The sequence below is a fragment of the Mesoplodon densirostris genome, chromosome 3 (genome assembly GCF_025265405.1).
Source record: "Mesoplodon densirostris isolate mMesDen1 chromosome 3, mMesDen1 primary haplotype, whole genome shotgun sequence".
Taxonomy (NCBI): Eukaryota; Metazoa; Chordata; class Mammalia; order Artiodactyla; family Ziphiidae; genus Mesoplodon; species Mesoplodon densirostris.
In genome coordinates, this window is record NC_082663.1 from 90,832,076 (window position 1) to 90,857,831 (window position 25,756).

The 25,756-nt window shown below is 37.2% G+C and overlaps 1 protein-coding gene across 5 annotated transcripts in view; it reads left to right on the forward strand.

The window, feature by feature from the left end:
* Nucleotides 1-25,756, forward strand: part of FER (FER tyrosine kinase) — a 470,473-nt gene that overhangs the window by 287,451 nt on the left and 157,266 nt on the right. For all 5 annotated transcript variants that reach the window (XM_060093231.1, XM_060093230.1, XM_060093228.1 and 2 more), the window contains one exon: nucleotides 20,775-20,831. In XM_060093231.1, the coding sequence (XP_059949214.1) occupies nucleotides 20,775-20,831 (57 nt within the window). The remainder of the gene's footprint in view (nucleotides 1-20,774; nucleotides 20,832-25,756) is intronic.

Here is a 25,756-nt window from a genome sequence, read left to right on the forward strand (position 1 = left end):
TAGTTGTGGCAAGCGGGGGGTCACTCTTCATCGCGGTGCGCGGGCCTCTCACTATCGAGGCCTCTTTTGTTGCTGGAGCACAGGCTCCAGATGCGCAGGCTCAGTAGCTGTGGCTCACAGGCCCAGTTGTTCCGCGGCATGTGGGATCTTCCCAGACCAGGGCTCGAACCCGTGTCCCCTGCATTAGCAGGCAGACTCTCAACCACTGCGCCACCAGGGAAGCCCGGGATGACAGTTCTTAATTACATTTTTTAAAAGATCGTTTACAACTCTCTCATGCATTTAGAATATTTATGAGGTAAGGATGGAAGCAAGAAATCAGGTTAAAAGGCTGTTTCAGTGGTCTAGGGGAGAAATGATATTTACTTGGTCTTAAGTGGTGGGATTAGAGATGACAGAAAGTAGATGTGTTAAGGTCTTTTGGAAGTAGATGCAACATTTCCTGATGCATTGTCTATGGGAGACAAAGCAGAGAAAAGACTCAAGAATGACTCTTATGATTTTTGGTTTGAGAAACTGGATAGATAGTAGTTAACACTGAAATGGGGAACACCGTGAGAACACATTTTTTGGAGATAGGAATAGAGTTCCATTATGAACCTGGTTAGTTTGAGATACTGTTATACATTCTAATAGAGGTGTCAAGTATATAATCGTATGTCCAAGTCTAGAACTCAGGGGATCAATATGGACTCTGTTTCTTGAACATACCATGCTCTTCCCATGTCTCAGAGTCTTTGTTCCAACTGTGCTTTCTCTCTGGAATATTGTTTCCTTGTCTCTGCCTGGTTTCAGACTCAGTTTAAATGCCAGTCTGTTTAAATGGCTACCTCCACTTTTATTCTTTACTCAGTATTGTTTGTGTTTTGCATCTTTTTTTTTTTGTAATTTGCAAACATATTTTCACTTTTTCCTCTCCTCAGGCAGAGGGACTGGCTTCTGTCACCTTCTTTAGCCAGTGCCTAGCACAGTGACTGTCACTTAATAGACATTGAGTAAATCCTTGTTGAAGGAAGGAAGGAAGGTCTGAGCAGGATCATGGTTTGCTTAAAAGGAAAGACAAAGGGGCTTCCCTGGTGGTGCAGTGGTTGAGAGTCCGCCTGCCAATGCAGGGGACACGGGTTCGTGCCCCGGTCCGGGAAGATCCCACATGCCGCGGAGCGGCTGGGCCCGTGAGCCATGGCCGCTGAGCCTGCGCGTCCGGAGCCTGTGCTCCACAACGGGAGAAGCCACAACATTGAGAGGCCCAAGTACCGCGAGTACCGCAAAAAAAAAAAAGGAAAGACAAGGTGCTTGAGGCAGATGAGTGTGAAAGATGATGGACTGCTCTCTTCCCAAAGGTTTAAGGGTTCTTGAGTAAGGAGAATGGTTAGTGTTCAGTAAGCACTTACTGTGTGTGAAGCACTGAGCTCTTTATAAAAATCTCATTCAGTGTTTAGAACCACTCTCTATGGTAGTTACTGTTTTCGTCTTCATCTTGAGATAAGGAGACGGAGGCTCAAAGAGATGAGGTTGATGACATAGTACAGCACAGCCATAATTAAAGCCCAAGAACTTTGACTCCATAGCCTCCTCTCTAAACCACCACATAGCACAGAGGGCTCATGCTGCAGTGCCATAGATCACTACGTTCCTTTAGCCTTCGGAGCTGCAGAGGAAGGTTCTGATAAATCCCATGGAATTGTCCTCAATACCACTCAGCCGCCTTTTGCCAGTGTCTGGTTCCAGAGATAACTCCACTGACCCCCAAAAATGACCCTGCCATGTGTTCCTTGAGGAGAGGACAAGCGGCATTCCTTGCATATCTCTTGCTCATGAGGCTGCCACCCCCTATACAGAGTGGAGAGAGGTCCCCAGGAGCAAGGGTAGATGCTAAGACTAGAAGGAAAAAGCTAGAAATTTCATCTCTTTTGCTCTCTAGGGATAAAGGTACTGTAAGATCTGTTTCTTTCTCCTGTTCTCACTGGATAATAAACTCCTAAAAACAGAATCTATACTTTGCTGTCATTTTAATGAACCCTTGTGCCTTTCACATTGTGTTTGTTAAACTCAATCCCATAAGCAAAAGGGATAATTATCTATGACATAGTATTAATGGATGAATAATAAGGTATATCTTGTAGGAATTTGATAGACTAAGTTGAACCTGCATATTGTTCTAGCTGGTTATTTTTAGTCATTCAGTTTCCAGAACCTGGAAAGATTCTGTATCAGCATTTTGTTTTTTGTTTTTCTTACTTATTCCAGCTGCGCGTGTCTCCCTTTGGAGGGTGACTTTGGCTCTGAGGGTTTTAGTCAAGAAAAATGAGATGTTCTAAAGTTCAGATGAATGAAAGTGAGTTGAAAAATATTAATGTGTACAGAAAGTTATACAGCCTTTTTTTCAATTAATAGTATACTAATAGAAACAGAAGTTTATAATGTAAGTAGGGAATTTGAGTAGGCATGAATTAAAAATAAGAATTAAAATTCTCTCTCAAAAGACAAAAGTATACCATATACATACAAAAACTATTTTATATAACTTGCAGATACAGTAATGAAATATTTTCTAAGGTCATAAATGGAAGTCTTTCCCAAATAACCATTTGGGGGCAAAGAACTTTTGAATTATTTAGTATTAATTTATAGAGCATTTAAACAAGTATTCAATTACTAAAAGCTACACAAGTGGATTCCAGACAGGCAGACTACTTTGCATACTTGTCAATAAGGAATGTTATTCTAAAGCAGCCCTGATAACTTAAATGATAAAGCTGATCAAATTCTGAATAACCCTTGGACTCTAAAAAATAAGCTGTGGCTGAAATTTTGAGTGGAACAGATGTGCTAAGCAAGTAATGAAGCAGACTGACTGAAAACCTGTGTATAAAAGAAGAGATAGCAATCATTTCTCAGTATGAATAGTAGAAAAATTACAGACTCTGACAATCATTTTACATTCTGTATTGTGACATTTTGTTAATTATTCCTTCTAAGGATTATACACTGGGCTTGTGGCTTCAAAATAAAAGCTCTGAAATGTCATGTGTCAATATGTTCAGAAATTTATCTGCTTTAGGTGTTAAATTTTTGTAGTGAGATTTTTTTTGCCTGTGTTTTTGCCTTTTTAAAAAATACATTATACTGGAGGATTACTCCCATCCATTTGACCATGGGATGGATAAAGCTTGTATTTTCACTATTTTTGGTAACTAAATTCTCAAGTTGGACCTATATTACATTGGCTCTTGCTTGGGAATAGGTTGTATTATTGTATTAGTGAGTTGTCCTGTATTTGTTTAAGGCAGCAGTAATTACTAAAAAAATGTAAGGGCTTCCCTGGTGGCGCAGTGGTTGAGAGTCCGGCTGCCAATGCAGGGGACATGGGTTCGTGCCCCGGACCGGGAAGATCCCACATGCCGTGGAGCGGCTGGGCCTGTGAGCCATGGCCGCTGGGCCTGCGCGTCTGGAGCCTGTGCTCCGCGATGGGAGAGGCCACAACAGTGAGAGGCCCGCGTACCGCAAAAAAAAAAAAAAAGTAAAAGTGAAAATGTTGCATTAAAATATATCTCTTCTTCACCCTTATGGAAGAACTCCTTTTAGTGAATTTTGAATATGGGAAAGATATAGGGATAGATAAGATTGTTCTGTAGTATCGTTGGGAGTATTTTAGGTGGGCTTTTTTCCTGGAGAAGTGACTGTTCTCTTAAATCATTCATTTAAATCATACTCCTAATCACTCTGAGTTATCTGCTTAATCTAATTTCAAATATGTCCCTATGTCCCTGTAAAGCTCTTTAAAAGGATAACTGTAGGAAGAAATGCACAGCCATCCCAGAGCAATTTGGCAGGGATTAATTGGCATAATAAATAGTGACCATCTGCACCCTGTGGCAGTCCACCAAGAAGCACAATTAGTCCCCTGTAGCCCAGGCAGACTGTGGCTAGTTGTCTTCCATAGAACAAAGGAGAAGCTGCTTATTTGCTACGTTGTTCACTTCATTTAAAATAGCTACTTTTATGAAGCCAAAGTAATTCTAAAATTCAGGTTTTAACATTTTAAAGCTGTCATTAGGTTTTATTTGTAGCTATTTTTATAGCTCATGCCTATTATTATACCTATTCATGTGCAAAAATGAAGGATTACAAAAGCCTAGTGTTTTCATGAAAGTGGAAACTATTATTATGACTTAATTTTTTCTTGTTTTTTATGATTTCTTTAAATTTTATAGAAAAATTGATAGAGGTACTATGGGAAAATGGGATATTTGTCATATCTCATCTAGTAGGAATATGTGGTCTAGAGACTGAAGTTCTTATTTTAGGTTATAGATTATATAAAAATTTTACAAAATTGATTCATAATTCTGCCAGGTATATGGAGTCATTTTACTTAACTACAACTTTAAAGTTTAATTGTGACTTTATTTTTTGACCCCCAAATTGTGAATGTGCAAAATGTAAGGCTTTAAGTTATATTATAATCTAGTAAATTCAGTTCAGTGAAGAGCAATCTATAATTGAATTACATAGCAATCGTTTGCTGAAAGCAAAGTATATAAAACATAAGTTAGAAATCTTCTTTTAGGACTAGAACTTGAAATAGAATGTATAACTCGATGTGTTTCAGTTAATTAAAACTGATAATTGCATGATAGTCAGTCTCTGAACTTGAACGAGTCATATGCATTGCTTTAAATATATTACTCTATTTGGGGAGGCAGCATAAGTTGTTAGAAAGGACATAGCCAGCAAAGTCAGAAAGATGTGGGTTCAAACACTGTTTCTGCCATTTGCTGCCTGAGGAACCTAGAACCTGAAAGCCCTGAGTGTCTTGATAGTCCCACCCCATGTACTAGTTCACTCTTTCACTGGAAAGACTCACATAGACTTACTAAAGTTATACTCAAGGCTAAGATTTATTGCAACAAAGGATACATGTGAGAACAGCAGGAACAGCAAAGGAGAGTACAGGCTTTCTTGCCCTGTTTATGCAGGAATTGCATGGGCATGTCTTTCCACCTACAAACTGCAGAGATATGCTCAGGAAACTCTGAGTCTTGTAGTCCAGAATTCTGAGAGGGAGCTGATCACATACCTGATACATGACCAGCCATGGTGAGGACCTCAAAACAGGTACCAGATGCACAGCATGACTCTTCAGGTTTATTTTAAACAAGCTAACAACATGTTCATCTTGACCTGCCATTTGAGGCATATGGACTAACATTACTCAGTAACATTTGAACATTCCAGAAGTTCTCAGTTTTGACTAAGGGTATGCTATCAAGGTAAGCAGGAACCAAGTGAAACTGATCTGTTGTGTTAACTCTTTCCTCACACGAAGTTAAATGAAAGTTAAAGGGGAATTGTCCCATGAGTTATTTTCCTATGTCTCTTCTATCCTAATTAACATTCTGTTGGCTTCAGTATCTGCCCCATTGGAGTATCTGGGGTACAGAAAACAATTCATTGAGGAGTAGAAAGAAAATATTACAACTCTGTTTATATTTATTTTTGATCACATCCTTTTAGTTTTCCTTCATCCAAGAATGTTTTTATTTTTCCATTATTCTTAAAAGATAGTCTTGTTACCTGTAGTGGCAATTGACAGTTCTTTTCTTTCAACAATTGAAAAATATTGTGCTACCTCCTTCTGAACCCCATAGTTTCAGAGGAGAAATCTGTCTTTTGAATTGTTTCCCTATAGATAATATATCATGTCTCTCTGGCTGCTTTCCAGACATTTTCTTTGTCCTTAATTTTGAGAAGTATAATTATGATATGTCTAGTTTAACTGATTTCTTTGGGTTTATCCTATATAAATTTCTCTCAGCTTCCTGAATTTGTAGGTTTGTGTCTTCCAAATTTGTGAAAAATTTGGAAAAATTTCAGCCATTATTTGTTTCAGTAGTCTTTCAGCATCTCCCTCTCCCCTCCCTCTCTCTCTCCCTGGGTATAAGATTAAGTGAATACTAAATTGCTTGGTCCTTAAAGCTCTCCATGGTTTGGTCAGAAAGTTTATCTGTAGTTTTTCTACCCAACACTACCCCCTTTAAGAACTTTTTGCTTCTACCATATTGGTGTATTCACTCTACCTAGAAGATCTGCACTTTTTTTCTATGCATTTGCTGAAGTTATTTTCTCCTTTTAGTATATCAGAATTATAACCATATTCAAGGCTTATGTTAATTAACTGTTACCTCTTTTTTTTTAAACTTTTACCCCTTTATGAAGCTTTTTGTCTGAGTTATTTAATACAATATGGCTTCTTTTCTTTGACATTTATCATCAGTTATATTAGTCATGTGACACTTTAAATAACATTTTGAACAGAGTGTACTCTAAAAGTTTATCTCTAATTGATTCTTTGGAGATGAACTTTCCTAGAGAAGCAATGTTTGCAATGATGTTTGGATTCTTAAATTTATTGATCATATATTTTACGTATGGGTCATAACCACCATTTCATAAGGGTCTAATAGAATATACCCTCATGTTTTGAGTCTGTCTTGAAATTCCAGGACTATATATTCTCCCTAGTGTTTCACCTCTTCCCCTCCAGTGTAGTTGTAACATTGAATTCCATAGGATTGATGGCTCCTGTGGCCTATGGCAGAGACTGCTGCCTGGTATATGGGGAAAAGGTTTGGTGGGAATGAAAGAGAAAAACAAAGCCTCTAGTTTGAGGAGAGGCTGGGAAGAAGAAAGTTAGTGTTGGTGAAATGACGACAATCATCCATCACAGATAAAAGAAACATTGCGATCCCTGACCAACCCCTATCCTTCACTCCTGCACTGAAACACATACCTCCTGTGCCTTTTTTTTTTCTCACCCCAAGCAGCTTCTACATAACCTTTTCCTTTTCCTTTCAAGGACGCTAGGGAATAGCATAGCTGTTTTCTTTTCCCAAAGACTGTGTATGACTTCTGACCACCTAAAGCAAGAACTTTATAGTTTTCTTAGTTTAGTAACTTGTAGGAAATTAAGGAAAAGTTACTCTGAGAAATTTGGGAAACCTTTCTACCTCTTCTGTGAAGGCTTTTTTATGCATCTTTGTATTGACCACATGCACCTCAGTGTTCCAGCTCTAGACTATTCATACTTCTGACTCTTTACTCTCCATATGCTTATATTAAAGCCCTTGAGAATAGGAACTGTGTTTAACTCATCTTTGAATTCACATATCTTTGAATTTCTAGCACAATTCAGTGTATACATGGTAGGATGGATTTGGAGCCAGACTTTGTGCTGTATCTCAGCTTCCATTGCTTCACCAACATGCTATTTCACTGTTTTGGCTTTCTTTTAGTTAAGTTGCATAGCTTGGTGTATACCAGACTGTTCTGTTATCTTCTTGTGTATTATATTGTGCCTCAAAGTGAGTCCTGGAAAAATCTTTCCTAGTAGTAGTCTCTTTGACTATATAGAGCACATTCATGTATATTATATGAACTAGACTGGACCTCTTGACTGCTCTCTTCAGTCCTGCTTTCTTCCAAAAGAGTATAATTACATTTTATTGTTATTGCCATAGTAGTAGCAAGTGTATTCTAGTTTTCACTCTTCTGTTCCCCATTTCTTATTTGCATCCCTTTCAGAAAAGGAAAGGAAGAAAAAATGATGAATCTCAAGTCAGTTAATTTTACTTACAATTCTGGTACTAGAATGGATGAAGTTAGAAGTTAGAAGCTATCAGATCTATTGAATAAACTTTCAAGTTTTTTTATATCAACTTCTGTGAGTTAAATATGCTTTCTCAGATATTTATTGTGATGTGTTTCTTTGTAAGAAGGGTTGACATGTAAAAATTCACTCTAACATAAGGAATTAATTAGGAAATTACCTGATAGCTTAGCTATGAATTTTAACCTTAACTGTTTGAGAAGAAATTTCCCTTTAATTCACTTTGTGAAGCACTTTAATCAATACTGCTTCTTTATGTTTCAGCATCTGCTTCTACTTTTGACCATATTTACTAGTTTATTTCTGAAAGCCAAAGATTTTCTAAGAAATAAGAAACAAGGTTTGAGTTAGCAAATAGAATTGTCATGGTATTCTGCTTTAGAATATGGTGCTAAAATTGGATTAACTATTAATGGAACTTCTAATCTCTGTTACTTTATTTAAATTTCTTTTTACTTTGAAATATTTGTGTAAAACATGGGCAATAAGCCTGGTTAGTTAAATTCATTTCTTAGAACTGATTTTGAGTACAAATTATTCATATTTTTTTTACAGAATTACCATTTTCCCTAAAAGTGTGTGATTTACAAGGATTGATCATATTCACAGATGAGAAATTTGGCCTCAAGATGTTATAAAATCACATCATTCCTAAGAAAATGGAATTAGAATATTTAATTGTGCAAATTTCAAAAATTTCTTTTTAGGGGGCCTTCCCTGGTGGCACAGTGGTTGAGAGTCCGCCTGCCGATGCAGGGGACACGGGTTCGTGCCCCGGTCCAGGAAGATCCCACATGCCGCAGAGCGGCTGGGCCTGTGAGCCATGGCCGCTGAGCCTGCGTGTCCGGAGCCTGTGCTCCACAATGGGAGAGGCCACAACAGTGAGAGACCCACATACCACAAAAAAAAAAAAAAATTTTCTTTTTAGGTAATTTTTAAGTGTCCTGAGTATTTAAACAATTCAGTGTTTAAAAAAGTATTATCCTTGGGAGATTTTTTTAGATATCAATAGTTTTTTAGCAATATTTGTCATTGTAATTATTATGTCTCTTTGATAAGACTTAAATCATCTATTTAGAAATACAGAGGTATCAGGTGCATTCCGATGGCTTTTGAAAAAAAAAAAAGAAAGCCGTTTTATGCTAGTTGTACTAAGCTTAAAGAATATGGAGTCTATGGATATTACTGCCAGAGCCCATTGGAGTATTTGCTTCTTCCAAGTGATGAAGCACCTCCTCTCTTAGTGATGAGGGTGAACTCCAGATGCACATTATGTCATAAATCTCCTAACTAGAGATAGTGGAAGCATAGGTATATACTCCAAAATATTATATAAAAGTTTCAGGATAATGTCAGTAAAAACAACACTCAAAATAAATATTAAGATAAAACCCCCAAGTGTTAATAATCTGTGAACTATATTGAATATTTGTTTAGCTTACCTAAGTCATCTAGTTATTGCTTAGCTTGCCCATTAACTTAGAATTGCCCATTTCTTTTTGTCTTTGTTAAAGTAGGTATAACTGATATTACCTTTGAAAGTGAAACAAATTTCTTGTTACATTCAGTGAGTAGACTCTGCAAACAAATATATATATATGTGGGAGACTTAGAGTAATGATAGAAAGAGGTAATGTCAGACAGATTTGTACTCTGTTAAAGAGTATTTGGTAAGGACAAGAGGGTCAGGAAGGTCTAGAGGAGAGGCATCCTTTGGGATTCTAAGTTTTTGGGAAGATCAGGATACACATACAATAAAGTGTTACAGCAGATGCTGCCAGTGCAGTGCTCATATTGTTTGGACCTTTCACTGCAGGATTTTTTCATTTAGTTGCCTTCTGTCCAAGGGTAGGAAAACTGGGGAGTTCATGAAATATTAAAATCCCAACAAGTAGTGCTGGGAAACCTGGACAGTTACATGTAAAACAATGAAATTAGAACATTCCCTCACATCACATACAAAAATAAAGACCTAAATGTAAGACATGACACCATAGAACTCCTAGAAGAGAACATAGGTTGAACAGTCTGACATAAATTGTAGCAATATTTTCTTAGGTCATTCTCTAAAGGCAAAAGAAATTAAAGCAAAACTAAGCAAATGGGACCTAATCAAACTTAAAAGCTTTTGCTCAACAAAGGAAACCATCAGCAAATCCAAAAGACAACCCATGGAATGGGAGACAATATTTGAAAATGATGCAACCCACAAAGGATTAATATCCCAAATATACAGACAGCTCATACAGCTCAGTATCAAAAAGACAACCCAATCAAAAAATGGGCAGAAAACCTACACAGACATTTTTACTCCAAAGAAGACATACAGATGGCTGACAGGCACATGAAAAGATGCTCCACTTCTCTAATTATTAGTGAAATGCAAATCAAAACAACAGTGAGGTAGCACCTCACACCAGTCAGAATGGCTATTGTTAAAAAGTCTACAAATAATAAATGTTGGAGAGGATGTGGAAAAAAGGGAATCCTGGTACACTGTTGGTGCAGCCACTATGGAAAACAGCATGGAGGTTCCTTAAAAAACTAAAAATAGAGCTACCATATGATCCAGCAATTCCACTCCTGGTCATATATCCTGAAAAAACAAAAAATCTAATTCAAAAAGATACATGTGCCCCAATGTTGATAACAGCACTGTTTATAATAGCCAAGACATGGAAACAACCCAAGTGCCCATCAACAGATGACTGGCTTAAGAAGAAGTGGTATATACACACAATGGAATATTTCTCAGCCATAAAAAGAATGAAATATTGCCATTTGCTGCAGTGTTGGTGGTCATAGAATATTATGCTTAGTGAAACAACTCAGAGAAAAACATACTATAGATATTACTTATATGTGGAATCTAAAATAATACACAAATGAATGTATACACAAAACAGAAACTGACTCACAGACATAGAAAACAGACTTATGGTTACCAAAGGGGAGAGGAAGGGAGCATGGGAGGGACAAATTAGGAGCACGGGATTAACAGATACAAACTACTATACATAAAATAGATAAGGATTTACTGTATACAAGGATTTACTGTATAGCACAGGGAATTATACCCAGTATCTTGTAATAACCTATAAGGCAATATAATCCACACTGTGCAGTACAGCTGAAACTAACACACTATGGTCAACTATACTTCAATAAAAAAAAATCCAGTATTAGACTCGTTTACCTGTATAGTTTAGCAACATTTTTTGCCCTCCTCTGTCAGAGAGGAATTTTGATATAAATATTTGATGCTACAAAATGCAAATAACTCTAATAAAGATAAGAAATAACCTATAGAAAAAATTACTTCTATACTTTTATTTCTTACATTCTAGTCTCTCATATCTACTTGTAATGCAGTAATTTACTGATTTTTTTTAACGTACCACTAAAGCACTGACATATCATTAGAGTAATAATTATGCAGTTCCTGCTTACTATTAGTCTTAAAGCTCTTTATATTAAACTACATTCATGAAGATTACCCATGGTTTTTTTTATTTTTCATCATTAAGAAGAAATACTTGTAAATTTTGAGAAACTCTTAGTTGTTTATTTACTGGGTTATTATGGTTATGTGAATTTTATGTTTGACCTAAAATTTTGACAACAGTCTTAATTACTTAAGGTCTGTTATTTAAGTTGTAAAAAAAATAAGGATATCAAGTATTAACATTAGCTCTACAGTACCTGCATCTTCTACTTATCATATCACTGACAAGATTCATCACAAAGTCATCTTTCAACAAAGTTGCCCATAAAAATACAGAAAACAAACATTTCAATTATAAAAACCTCCCTTAGAAAACTGGGATGTATTCAAAAGTTCAGTAAAAACTCTTTTAAATCAGTTGGGAATGTTTATGTCCTGCCACATTTTTCTTCTTGAAAATACAGTTTCCCTACTAATAATTTTCAAATGAATTGTTACGTTTTAGAAATAGAAAAAAAAAACTATTCCCTATATCATACTTGATGATTCAATGAATATGCAGTGCTAAGATATTAGTAAAATAACCTTAGTAATGAAGGAAAAGTTTGAAGATTGTAATATTGTTTCCTTTATTTGTGCACATAAAAGCAGAAAGGTAATGTGAGATGTACATACATTTCAGAAAACTAAGTAGATCACAATATTTGTTCATTATAATTTAACTATCATGTGCTCTCAGATATAGTTAATGACCACTACATATATTTCAGAAATGTCTAGAAGTCACTTCACATGAGAAAATGATGGAAAGCTAGACATTTAACATCAGAAAACCTTGCCTTCAGGAGGATGTGCTTTTCATCTTCAAACGTATAATTCCCTGTTAGGTAGTAGACAGAGGAGGTGCATCCTTTGTGTTCCTAGTACTAGAACCAACTGATTAAAAGTTAAATATAGGGCTTCCCTGGTGGCGCAGTGGTTGAGAGTCCGCCTGCCGATGCAGGGGACATGGGTTCGTGTCCCGGTCCAGGAAGATCCCGCATGCCGTGGAGCGGCTGGGCCCGTGAGTCATGGCCGCTGAGGCTGTGCGTCCGGAGCCTGTGCTCCGCAACGAGAGAGGCCACAACAGTGAGAGGCCCGCGTACCACAAAAAAAAAAAAAAAAAAAAAAAAAAAGTTAAATATAATAAAATCCTTGTAAGAATTAGAATAATTCAAAATTAAGTTGGCTTTGTTAATGAAATAGGGTGTTCTTCATTACTGGGTGTTTTAGTGATTTCTTAATTGCTTAAAGTCATGATTCTCATCTGCTGTGAGTAGCAGTGTTTGATAAAGATTTGTTGAAGGAGTGGATAACTAAACTGATGAATGGATGGATGGCCTATCACTGTTGGGGCAGAAGGTTGGACTAGATCACCTCTGAAATCTAGATTGGTGTCCTTGCCAATACATATTTATTTGGTGTTTTTATTCCAGTAGAGTTGGAGAAGTATATTCAATAGCAGGAATGGGCTATAGTGATTCTCCTCAAGAGAGGAGCAGTATTTCTAGCATACTAGACAAGTATTCAAAGACTTAAAGGCTATCCAAGATTGTGGTAAGGTTTTATAGGTACTAGTGGTAGAAGCACAAGCCTGGGAATCAAGAAACCTTCATTGCTTTAACAAATTAAAAAAAAAACTTTTGAATTTTTATTAATACAAGCTAATTAAATATTTCTCATTGTTTAGGTTACTTTACTTTTAGAATTGCTGGTTGTTCCTTGTCTTTATTAAAGTTGGTAAAATTGGCGTTACCTTTGAAGTTTAAACAAATTTCTCCCTACATTCAGTGGGTAGTTTGGACTCGGCAGCATTTGCTAACACAAGTATGGAGGCCAAAGATTTTCAGGAAGAGAATACAAATAAACTTGACACATCCTAAAACCTTGACTGAGAAATGTTGCCATGACAACCATGTTTTAAAATTGTACTTATAGCTACCCATGGAAATAAATGATGATCTACACTCCCAATATAGGCTTCTAAATTGGGACTTGGATGACAACTTATAATGTAGTTAGAAAATAGATTGAAGTTCTGGGAGGTGAGCAAACTGGAATCAATGTTATTGCCATAGAGATGGTCGGCAGGAGGTGTGTAACAATTATGCAAGATGCACTTTAGGCAGAATTCCCATATCTCCTAGCTGAGTTGCCTCAAGCCCATATGTTCTTTGCTCAAGATGATTCAATTCTCAAAGCTGCTTCATTGACCTTCCTGGTCTATAACGGAAATGAAAAACCTTTTTGCAATCGATTATGTTAAATATAACAGTTAAAAGTCTCAATGAGACTTTATATATGTGAAAATTTTTACCTCTATGGTAGTTCTACAATTTGGCATGAATTGGCTCTCTGGTAACATAATGCTCATTTATCATATATTGTAGGTAAATATCTAAGATTTTAAATATTAATGGCACTTATTCAGGTTATAGATAGTATGTTCTATATTTGACCCCTCTTTTTAATTACCTGACATAATATACTTATATGTATTATTTAGGCTCAGAAAATTATTATACTACTGAGTTTCATTTTAAATGTAATATTCTTTACCACACTGAAGAGACCATGAAAGGCAAGGAAGAATGTGTTGGAATAGTGGGCCAAAAGACAAAACATCAAGGTTCTTATCTCAACTCTGAAACTTAGTACCTGTGTGATCACAGTCAGGATTTTATCTTCTCAAGGCCTTGGTTTTCAATGTGAAGTGGAGATAATGCATTCCCTGCCAATCTAATGGGGGTTCTTCTGAGATTTAGTAAGCAAGTGTATGTGGGAACATGTTAAAAATGTGTCCCCCGCTTTTCCTTACAAAAGTTTGGATTTCAGACAAGTGATAATACTTACTTTCCTTTGCCTGTACTATGGTGGGCTGACTTTAAATCTGCTCTTAAGCAGTTTTAGAAAATATTCTGATCAGTTGATGAAACCCAGAAATTCCTTTTTTTTTTTTTTTTTTTTTTTTTGCCGCACTGCTCGGCTTGTGGGATCTTAGTTCCCGTCAAGGGATTGAACCTGGGCCCTCGGCAGTGAACGCGCCAAGTCCTAACTACTGGACCACCAGGGAATTCCCCAGAAATTCATAGTTTTAAAAAATGTATTCAGGTCTTAGAGTTGTCTTCCATTCCCCCCTTTAAAAATGAGTTGTCCAGTTTAGCCCAAATAATTTGATGTTTCAAAATGTTATTTTTTTCATTTTCAGAGATAACTGATAAATGAGGGAAGTATGTTTCTTTCACCATAGTAATGATGTGTTAATATTCATGAATTAAGGAGTAGAGTCCTAATGTCAAGAACATTTGAAGAGTCTAAATCAAGTTTTTTGTAGAGTCAACATGAGACAAATTTAATCATTAGTTTTGAACATAGGTTTGAGGATATTCCTATATGGTCACAAATCACTAGCAAGCAGATGAAACAGTAAAACTGTCAACTGTATTCATTATGGTTTTAATGCATATTTTTATGTCTGTTTTACTTCTATTGACTTACACTTTAGTACAACTTTTATTTTCATTCAGTTAATCTGTGAAACCAGGGAAGATGTTACCATTCCTGTTTCTTGGAGGCAGTCTGCCTCCATCCTTTCTGTTCCTTCTCCAGATTCAAGAAGGTTGTACAAGTATCCTTGCTCCTGTATAGAAAAAAGAGTAAAGATAAAGCCAAGAATATGTGGTATAATCTCTGTAGGAGATACCAGATCAGGGACAGTTGTTAAGGAGTGAGCTTCAGCTCTTTCTGGCAACCCTTCTGAGTGTGACTTTGCTTTGGAGGAAAGGGGAAAAGAAGAGAGGTCAATAAAGATGGTGGGGAAGACAAGGATCCAGGCTCCTTCGGCAACTCTCCATTCTCCAAACTCCATGTTACTTAATGTCCCTATTCCCTAACCTTACTTTTGAATTATCTTCTGATGTAGTCTCTGCTTGTTTGCTTTTTGTTCCCTTGACATAAATTTATGTAAGAGTTGGACCTCCTTTTGTTACCATACCCATCATTGCCTGAGCCACAGGCATAGTGTTTGGTGAAGCTTTAGTATCATCATGTAACTAAAGTTGCTTGTCTTTCTCAATCACTCAGCAGCCTCAGTAGGAGTATTTTGTTTATTGTCTAAGGGCGGAGTTGGGTAGTTCCCCTCTTCAGAGCATGTGTTAAGTGCTACTGCCTTTTTCCAATTTGACAGTTTGGAGTTTGCCCCTCTATCCACATTTCTACAAAATTGCAGTTATCAAATTGCCACTGAATCCCCTTTGGGTATTTTGTCCCTCCCTCTTACAGATGGAGTCACAAATCTAAATTCTGAGGCTCTAGGCTCCTTCTCTGTGATCTTCATTTTAGCTAAAACAGATTAAGAGCAACCTTATTCTTAACTGACTTCTCTTCAATTTTAGGGTTTTTGGTTATGCAGTTAGTCCTCTTCCCAGCCTTGTCTTCTCCCAGACTAAACAGTGGAAAGGTTATTTTTGTGACTTCAAATCAGGAGTGACCCCTAGCTATTCTGGCAGTAGTAAGCATTCCACATCCCATTTAATACCCCATTTCTCTCCTTACACCTCTACCCTGACAATAGCACCCCTCATCTTTCCCCCAGGTAACACCATAGTCATTATTTAAATTACAAGAGTTAAGGGTCCTTTCAATATCTCATCCTGTCACCAACTGTAAACAAGCATAAAAGATCTGAGAGACATCCCAGACACACACTCTTCAAGGCACTTTTTTTTTAATTGAAATATAGTTGATTTACAGTGTTAGTTTCTTGTATACAACAAAGTTATTCAGCATATATAGGTGTGTGTGTGTATATATATATATAAACTTTTACAGATTCTTTTCCATTATAGTTTTTTTACAAGATATTGAATATAGTTCCCTGTGCTACACACTAAGAACTTTTTATTTATCTGTTTTATTTATTTAATTTATTTAATTAATTAATTTATTTTTGGCTGTGTTGAGTCTTTGTTGCTGTGCGCAGGCTTTCTCTAGTTGCGGCTAGCGGGGGCTACTATTCCTTGTGGTGCGCGGGCTTCTCGTTTCGGTGGCTTCTCTTGTTGCAGAGCACAGGCTCTAGGTGCCCGGGCTTCGGGAGTTGTGGTGTACGGGCTCTGGAGCGCAGGCTCAGTGGTTGTGGCACATGGGCTTAATTGCTCCACAGCATGTGGGATCTTCCTGGAGCAGGGCTCGAACCCGTGTCCCCTGAATTGGCAAGTGGATTCTTAACCACTGTGCCACCAGGGAAGCCCCATCTATTTTATATATAGTAATTTGTGTCTGCTAATTCCAAACTCCTAATTTATCCTTCCCCACCCCCTTTCCCCTTTGGTAATCATTAGTTTGTTCTCTGTCTGTGAGTCTCTTTCTGTTTTTGTAAAGTTCATCTGTATCGTTTTTTTTTAGATTCCATGTATAAGTGATATCATATATTTGTCTTGCCCTGTCTGACTTACTTCACTTAGTATGATAATCTCTAGGTTTATCCATATTGCTGCAAAAGGCATTATTTCATTCCTTTTATGGCTGAGTAATATTCCATTGTATATATATACCACATCTTTTTTTTTTTTTTTTTTTTGCGGTACACGAGCCTCTCACTGTTGTGGCCTCTCCTGTTGTGGAGCACAGGCTCCAGATGCGCAGGCTCAGCGGCCATGGCTCACGGGCCCAGCCGCTCCGTGGCATGTGGGATCCTCCCGGATCGGGGCACGAACCCGTGTTCCCTGCATCGGCAGGTGGACTCTCAACCACTGCGCCACCAGGGAAGCCCCTATACCACATCTTCTTTATCCATTCATCTATCCATGGGCATTTAGTCTGTTTCCATGTCTTCGCTATTGTAAATACAAGGCACTTCATTCTTTTTCTTTTTTTTTTAACATCTTTATTGGAGTATAATTGCTTTACGATGGTGTGTTAGTTTCTGGTTTATAACGAAGTGAATCAGTTATACATATACATATGTTCCCATAGCTCTTCCCTCTTGCGTCTCCCTCCCTCCCACCCCTCTGGGTGGTCACAAACCACCTAGCTGATCTCCCTGTGCTATGCGGCTACTTCCTACTAGCTATCTATTTTACGTTTGGTAGTGTATATATGTCCATGCCACTCTCTCATTTCATCCCAGCTTACCCTTCCCCCTCCCCATATCCTCAAGTCCATGCTCTAGTAGGTCTGTGTCTTTATTCCCGTTTTACCCCTAGGTTCTTCATGACCTTTTTTTTTTTCCCTTAGATTCCATATATATGTGTTAGCATATGGTATTTGTTTTTCTCTTTCTGACTTACTTCACTCTGTATGACAGACTCTAGGTCCATCCACCTCACTACAAATAACTCAATTTTGTTTCTTTTTATGGCTGAGTAATATTCCATTGTATATATGTGCCACATCTTCTTTATCCATTCATCTGTTGATGGACACTTAGGTTGCTTCCATGTCCTGGCTATTGTAAATAGAGCTGCAATGAACATTTTGGTACATGACTTTTTTTGAATTATGGTTTTCTCAGGGTATATGCCCAGGAGTGGGATTGCTGGGTCATATGGTAGTTCTATTTGTAGTTTTTTAAGGAACCTCCATACTGTTCTCCACAATGGCTGTATCAATTTACATTCCCACCGAAGTTGCAAGAGGGTTCCCTTTTCTCCACACCTCTCCAGCATTTATTGTTTGTAGATTTTTTTGATGATGGCCATTCTGACTGGTTTGAAGTGATACCTCATTGTAGTTTTGATTTGCATTTCTCTAATGATTAATGATATTGAGCATTCTTTCATGTGTTTATTGGCAATCTGTATATCTTCTTTGGAGAAATGTCTATTTAGGCCTTCTGCCCATTTTTGGATTGGGTTGTTTGTTTTTTTGTTATTGAGCTGTGAGCTGCTTGTAAATTTTAGAGATTAATCCTTTGTCAGTTGCTTCATTTGCAAATATTTTCTCCCATTCTGAGGGTTCTTTTGGTCTTGTTTATGGTTTCCTTTGCTGTGCAAAAGCTTTGAAGTTTCATTAGGTCCCATTTGTTTATTTTTGGTTTTATTTCCATTTCTCCAGGAGATGGGTCAAAAAGGAACTTGCTGTGATTTATGTCATAGAGTGTTCTGCCTATGTTTTCCTCTAAGAGTTTGATAGTCTCTGGCCTTACATTTAGGTCTTTACTCCATTTTGAGTTTATTTTTGTGTATGGTGTTAGGGAGTGTTCTAATTTCATACTTTTACATATACCTGTCCAGTTTTCCCAGCACCACTTATTGAAGAGGCTGTTTTTTCTCCACTGTATATTCTTGTCTCCTTTATCAAAGATAAGGTGACCATATGTGCATGGGTTTATCTCTGGGCTTTCTGTCCTGTTCCATTGATCTATATTTCTGTTTTTGGCACTTCGTTCTAATGGTATGAAGTGGCATCTTATTTTGGTTTGTATTTGTGTGTCACTGAGTAGTGATGTTAAACATCTCCTGAAGTACTTATTGTCTATTTGTCCTTCTCTTTTGTTAAGTATTCTACCCAGTTTCTTAAAATTGGGTTGTTTGTCACCTTGTTTTTGAGGTATGCATTCTCTATATGTCTTACATACAAAATATTTGTCTAATATACATATTGCAAAAATGTTCACCCAGATTGTAGTTGGACTTTCATTTTTTCAAAAGAGCCTTTGGAGGAACAAGTGTTTTTAATTTTGATGAATTCCAGTTGTTTCTTTTATACACATTTTGTGTCCTGTCTAAGAAATCTTTCTTTACATACTTGGTAATGAAGATATTCTGCTATATATTTTTTCAGGACCTTTATAGTTCTGGCTTTTTATTTAGGTTGAAAGACTTGTCATGGAGAAAGAAAACTTCCTCTACCCTTCTAGGTTCTTCTGGCTGGTCTAAGAATTAAATTGACATGAGACATATTAATAAGAGAATATCGGATCTAATTTTGTACATACAGGAACCCCACAGGAGTGAGAAGTTGAGTTAGAAACGTAAAATGAGGTATATATGCCATCCTGAGCTAAGGGATGGGATAGGGGCGTGAGGCTTCAGAGAGAAGGAGGGTAATTCACAAATAGGAAGAGCAGATGTTTAGTAATTGGATATTTGCCCTGTCATACAGATAGGTCATAAAAACTTATTTCTGGTAATAGCTCTTATTATGGGTAAGGCCCACAATTTAAATTCTTTAAGGGAGAAGTAAAGCTTTGCCTTGAGGCCACAGGGTCTCAATTGCCTTTAGCTCAAAATAATCCACATGCTAAAGTAGCACATCTTGTGGAGGCTATTCTGAACCCCTAAAGAATATACCTGTAAACCGTTTTTAAAAATCATTGCTGTTCCCCTTGTTGAACAATCAGAGGGTGGTGGTTGAGTGTTTGTCACGTGGTGTTTCAGAAGGTAAAGTAATTCAGATGGCAGTCCAGGACATTTTTAAGCCATAGTTAGGGTGGATTCTTACTTCAAGGTGTTTGATTACTTGTTACAATTCATTCTATAGCTCATAATTATATTTCAGTCTGTGTAATGGGGGAATACTATACTTTAACGTTAAATTTTTTAAAAATCAAGAACAAAATATATCATTCCAGGATTTTCTTTTCTTCTTTCTCTCTTTGCTCCATTCCCTAATTTTCCTTCTCTCCTTTCTCCTCCCACCCCGCTTCATTCATTTTTCCTTACTTCTTTTTTTTTTAATCTAATATGTCTTTCTAACATTACAGTATTGTGTGCTCTTATAGCTGAGACTTTTTATTTTTTTAATTTATTTTTATTTTTATTTTTTTTGCGGTACACGGGCCTCTCAGTCTTGTGGCCTCTCCCGTTGTGGAGCACAGGCTCCGGACACGCAGGCTCAGTGGCCATGGCTCACGAGTCGAGCCGCTCCACAGCATGTGGCATCTTCCCGGACCAGGACACAAACCCGTGTCCCCTGCATCGGCAGGCGGACTCTCAACCACTGCGCCACCAGGGAAGCCCTGAGACTTTTTAGATGATAAAATATTCCCTAAGTACTGATTAGCTCTTGAGATCACATAATGGGATGTTCTTTTATAATGTCATGTTTGCATCACTGATCTTGTGTACCTTGATGATACTGTAATTGATGTTTGTTCCTTTATTACTCTACAGGAAATTACTTGGGAAAGATGTGGGACTATATGCAGTGGAATAGACAGCTATAATTCATGACCAGTTGTGGAAAAATTAGCTCTTAGTAATGTAATTTGGGTATAAAATAATTCTCTATGATCAAGTGAGGATTGGAAATTTTACTTGCAAAATGAGATTCCCTCATGTACTTATGACACAACGTTTTTGAAATGACAAATAATAGCATAGCCTAAGCCTTATGGTGGGAGGAGAGTGCATGCTGTGTTCTAGTTACAGGGATACTATCATTTTGAAGGCTGATAATTCTGATAGAAGTTTGCTATAATGTAGAGCTTAAAGTTCTATTGTGTGGTAACATTCCTTAAATCTGTTTTATAACCTCTTGAGGTTACAACTTCTTAGTGTGCTGATTATTGAATGGTCTGAATGTAATATCCCTTAGGTCTATTTGCCACTGCCTCAAATGCATGTTACAGGAACTGCATTCTTGCTTGGGCTAAAAAACTGTTCTTTTTCTTTGACACAGGATAAGAAATGGGTTCTCAATCATGAAGATGTCACATTGGGAGAATTACTGGGCAAGGTATGTAATCCACTGAGCTGAAAAACCAAATCTTGATAGTGATTGTGAACTCTACAGATTCATTTTCTTCAAAGCCTTTCTGATATTCCAGCACACAGCAAGGCACATTCCCCCATGAACCTAGAAGAACACAGTGCCATATCTGTTACAAATACTGTGATGTTCACTGATATAGAAGTGTGAAAATCTTTGAAAAGTTTAAGAATTATCTTGACTTTAAGAATATTATTTTGTATATTTTCCTCTGAAAGAACTAAAAGCCACAAAAATTTTATTACAGTGTAGTAAAGCCAAAACTAGTGAGCTGAGATTTGAAAAGAAACTGTGATGTAATAAAACTTTAAATACTTAATAGTCTTATTCTGTTTGTTTCTGGTTATACATGATATTTCAGAGAAAATGCAGTACTGCTCTTTGGGATTTCAGAATTGTATATAGAATCACGGTATGTGACAACATGGGACATGTTATTTCAATCTGAAAATTATGTGGACAAGGCACATGTTTCAATATATCCATTTTGTACCTAGCTCTGTTAGTGGTCAGAGGAGGCAGCTATATATGATAAAAGTCTCTTTCTTCCAACCTGGTTGGGAGTTTCTTCCAACTCATTGGCCATATGAAAGTATATTATAACTAATAATGATGGCAGACATTTAATAATCAAATGGGCTATTTGAAAATTTGTTATTCGTTTATAACTGAGTTCCAATAGATAAATATTAACTTCTTTGTTGATGACTTAATTAGTGATGTTTGAATTGAGTTGAGGTTCATAATGCAATGTAAAAAATAGTATAAAATCCAGATAGGTAGGGAAGACTATCAGTCATACATTTCTGAGTGATCAGTACTAGAATTTAAGGCTCAGCATTTCAAGTAAAGAAATAAATGATTATTCATTACTTTTTTTGATTTAAATGTAAACTAGATGAATTGACAAATTTCCTCTATTTTTTGGTCCTGATGTGTGTTGAGAAAGTAAATTCCTGTTGAAACAATCCACTTTGCAGGATTCTTATTATTTTAAAATATCTTTTCCAAATAGAAGCATTAAATTGCTATTGGAAAACAGTTTCTATTGACTGCTAATACTTATTTAGTAAGTAAATCCTAAAGAATTTCAAGCTACAAGCAGTAGCTGGTGTGTTTATTTCCTCTGTGATGTGGCCATAATTCTTAAGGAAATATTTCTTCTTTTTCATTACTTTAGGTAACTCAGTAGCAGTGATTGGGCTAAAAATTATTACAAAGAAAGTAAATCAGTTTCCATGAAAATACAATTAAATAATAAGTTATAAAATTATTTATTTATTTATTTATTGTGGTACGCGGGCCTCTCACTGTTGTGGCCTCTCCCATTGTGGAGCACAGGCTCCGGACACGCAGGCTCAGCGGCCATGGCTCACGGGCCCAGCCGCTCTGCGGCATGTGGGATCTTCCTGGACCGGGGCACGAACCCGTGTCCCCTGCATCGGCAGGCAGACTCTCAACCACTGCACCACCAGGGAAGCCCTAAAATTAAACCAGTTACTGAAAATAGTGTGTTGAGAAGAGCAGATTTTTCAGTTCTAAGGAAAAAATACTTTCAGTTAAAGAGAAATGTTTCAATTATCTTTGTTTAATATGTGATACATGGTATTTCACATATTAGGAGGAATTTTAGCCTTTAGGTCCTCAGTAAGGTTATTTAAAAGAATAATTGTTTTCAATGACAAGGCAGTAGCATGATATCAGCTTTAATAGATTTTATCATTTTTAATAAAACACTTCAACTTTAGAGCCACTATATAGCTTAATTTCAGCAAATATATTTGAGTTGAAAAATGTCATTTAATATTTTCATTACCTATTCTGAATATTTATAGTATACTGCATGAAAATGCATGAGAAAAATAATTTGCCATGGTTCTTATACTTATGTACTTTGGAATTTAGTAGTAGTATAAGGTTGAGATGGGAACTCTTTTTTCGTGCACTGTATTTCTATAGACTGTACTTGATATATAATTGGTACTCAAAAATATTCATTCCTCAAATATTTACTGAATGCCTTCTGTGTGCCAGGCACTCTTCTATGTTCCTGGGATACATCCGTGAACAAAGTAGACAAATATCCTTGCCCTTAATGAAGCTCATATTCTATCTAGCAGGGAAGGACAGAAAAACAATAAACTTAATCAATAAGTAAACTTCATAATGTTAAAGGGTGCTAAAATCCTGTGAAAATATAAGGAATTTAGGAGTGCTATTGGTTGGACTTGCAATTTTTAATGGGGGAGTCCAGGTAAGCCTTATTAAGATTGTTTATTTCCAATGAAAACCTGGGGAGGAGGGATTTAGCCATGTGGTCAAGTGAGGAAGAGGGTTTTAGGCAGAGGGAGTACCAATGCAAATTTCATTTGATGAGCAGGAGAGACAGTTTGCCTGTAACCCAGTAAGCAAGGAAGAATAGGATAGGGCAGCAAGTCAGTGAGGTGGTGAGAGTGTAGATCGTGTAGAGCCATGTAGATCACCGTAATCATCAATACTTTGGCTTTAAATGGGTGTGAAAAGGTAAGCTAGAGAATGATTTTGAGTAGAGGAGTGGCATGATCTTACTTTCTACAGAGTCCACTCTGGCTACTGTGTTGAGAATAGGCTGAGTTGGAAAGTTAGGAAGCTATTGTACTTACCTAACTAAAGTTGATTGTTGTTGGATCAGAGGGGATGGCAGTGGAAGTGGTGAGAAGTGGTGAGTTTGGATTTGTTTTTAAGGTTGAACCACCTAAATATCCTGATGCTCTATGCGGGGCATGGGACAAAGAGGGCAGTTGGCATAGGTGTAGCAGGTTTGGGGGGAATGAGTTTAGGAATTTGGGATGTGAATATTAAGGTTTGTCTGTTAGACTTCTAAGTGGAGATGTTGGGAAAATGGTTGGGTATTAAGTCTGGAGTTTGGAAAAGAGGTGTGGATCAAAAGTACAAATTTGGTAGTTGTCACTTACTTATTTGCTGGTTTATTTAGATGAGTTCAGCAATGGAGTGAGTCTAGATAGAGAAGAGAAGAGAGAGATTGAGCCCTGGTCACGTCAAAATCAAGAGGCTGGAGAGATGAGAAGCAAGATGGTTGAGGTTGAGAAAGAGCAATCTCCTGGAAGGCAGGAAACCAGGAGATAGGATGCCTTAGAAGCCAAGAGAAGAAAGTATATGAAGGAGGAGAGAGTGATCAGTGGTGGCAAGTGCTGCTGAGAGGTCAAATGAGATGATGACTGAGAACCATTGACTTTAACAGTGAAGAGATCCCTAGTGACTTGGCTGAGCACTTTCTTTAGAATGCTTTTTGTGAAAGCCAAACTGAAATATATTTAAGGGAGAGTGGGAGGAGAGGAATTAGAGATAGCAAGGATGTAACTCTTTGAAGTTTTGCTACCTCATGTAGCAAACTACATGTGGTGGTAGTTTCAGAAGAAATGATTAGTGTGTTGTTGGTTAATCTGAGAGAGGCAGCATGCTGGTTTGCAGTTGGCAATATGTGGTGAAAAATTCAAGATTTTGGAAGGAGATGAGAATTCCTGAAATAATATCATCAAGTAGGTAAGAGGGGATGGAATTTAATTTACAATGGAGGATTGACTTTAATAGAAGCACAGTAGTTCATTTTTTATAACAGCAAGGAAGGTTGGTAGGAGGGTAAATGTGGGACTGAGAGTCTGGAAGTTCTCTTTATATTGCTTCAATTTTCTCAATAAATTAAGCAAGATTGTTAACTAAGAATGAGGGTGTGGGGAAGGTATGGGAGCTTTAAGAGGAGAGTCAAAGGGGGGGAATAGTTTAATTAGAAGACTGAGAGTGTGAATGGTCTAGGGAATTGTAATATAATTATTGAGCAGTATTAAGGCCCCCCTAGAGGTTTGTGTTCATGAATTTAAACTGAAACTAGTCAACATCATTGTGGATTTTCTCCAGCCACATTTAGCTGCATAGGAACAGAGTAGGCCGTGTTGCATTTAATCTGGGTTGTGGATTTGATGAGGGAGTTCTACAGATGAAAAGGAACAGAGAAGTTGAGAGTATATAGTAAACAGTTGTTATAATTATTGAGCATGGAATTTAAGCTGAATAAGGAAGAAAGCGAGGCTGTTAGGGGGTTATGGACAATAAAAAGTAATAGGGTCTAAAGATTTGGAAGTTCCTATAGGGTCAAAGGATTTTGAGTCCAAATACTAGAGGAAGTAAGCTAGAAAAATAGAAGCCAGCCAGAAGATGGGATGAATGATGTACGTATTACAGAGGAGTTGCATTATTGGTGATGGCAAAGTTTAAGATATGATCATAGAAAATAGGTTGGAACATGGATCATTGGAAGAGAGATGCTCACGTAACAGAGTTTGAAGTGTTGGAAGAATCTTTAAGTGTCTATTGAAATTTCCAAATTTTAAGACAAGAGTAACACCAGGTACAGTGATCCAGGAGCTCAACTTGTCAACAAATGAGGGAAAATATTTTCAAATGCAATAGCTGCTAGCAACAGTAAGGGGTAGTGGGTATATAATCAAATAATAAAGTTTCAAAGATAGGAGCTTTTAGGAAAGCAGAAGGGAAAATATTTTGAAAGCAGTGACAAGGAGTTCAATGAATCCTGAATTCCATCTCTCAGGCGGTGGGAGAAGCATGGTGTGTGTGTTGGGGGTGCGGGTGGGGTCATCACAGTTTTAGAAGGCACAGGAAGCTCACCCACCATTTGAGTGTTCTCAAGTGAGAGCCAGGTTTCTGTTAGAAAAAGAAGGTGAAGAGAAGGACCAAAGAAGAGATCGAGATAAATTTTTTTTTTTTTTTTTTTTTTTTTTTTTTTTGCGATACGCGGGCCTCTCACTCTTGTGGCCTCTCCCGTTGCGGAGCACAGGCTCCGGCCGCGCAGGCTCAGTGGCCATGGCTCAATGGGC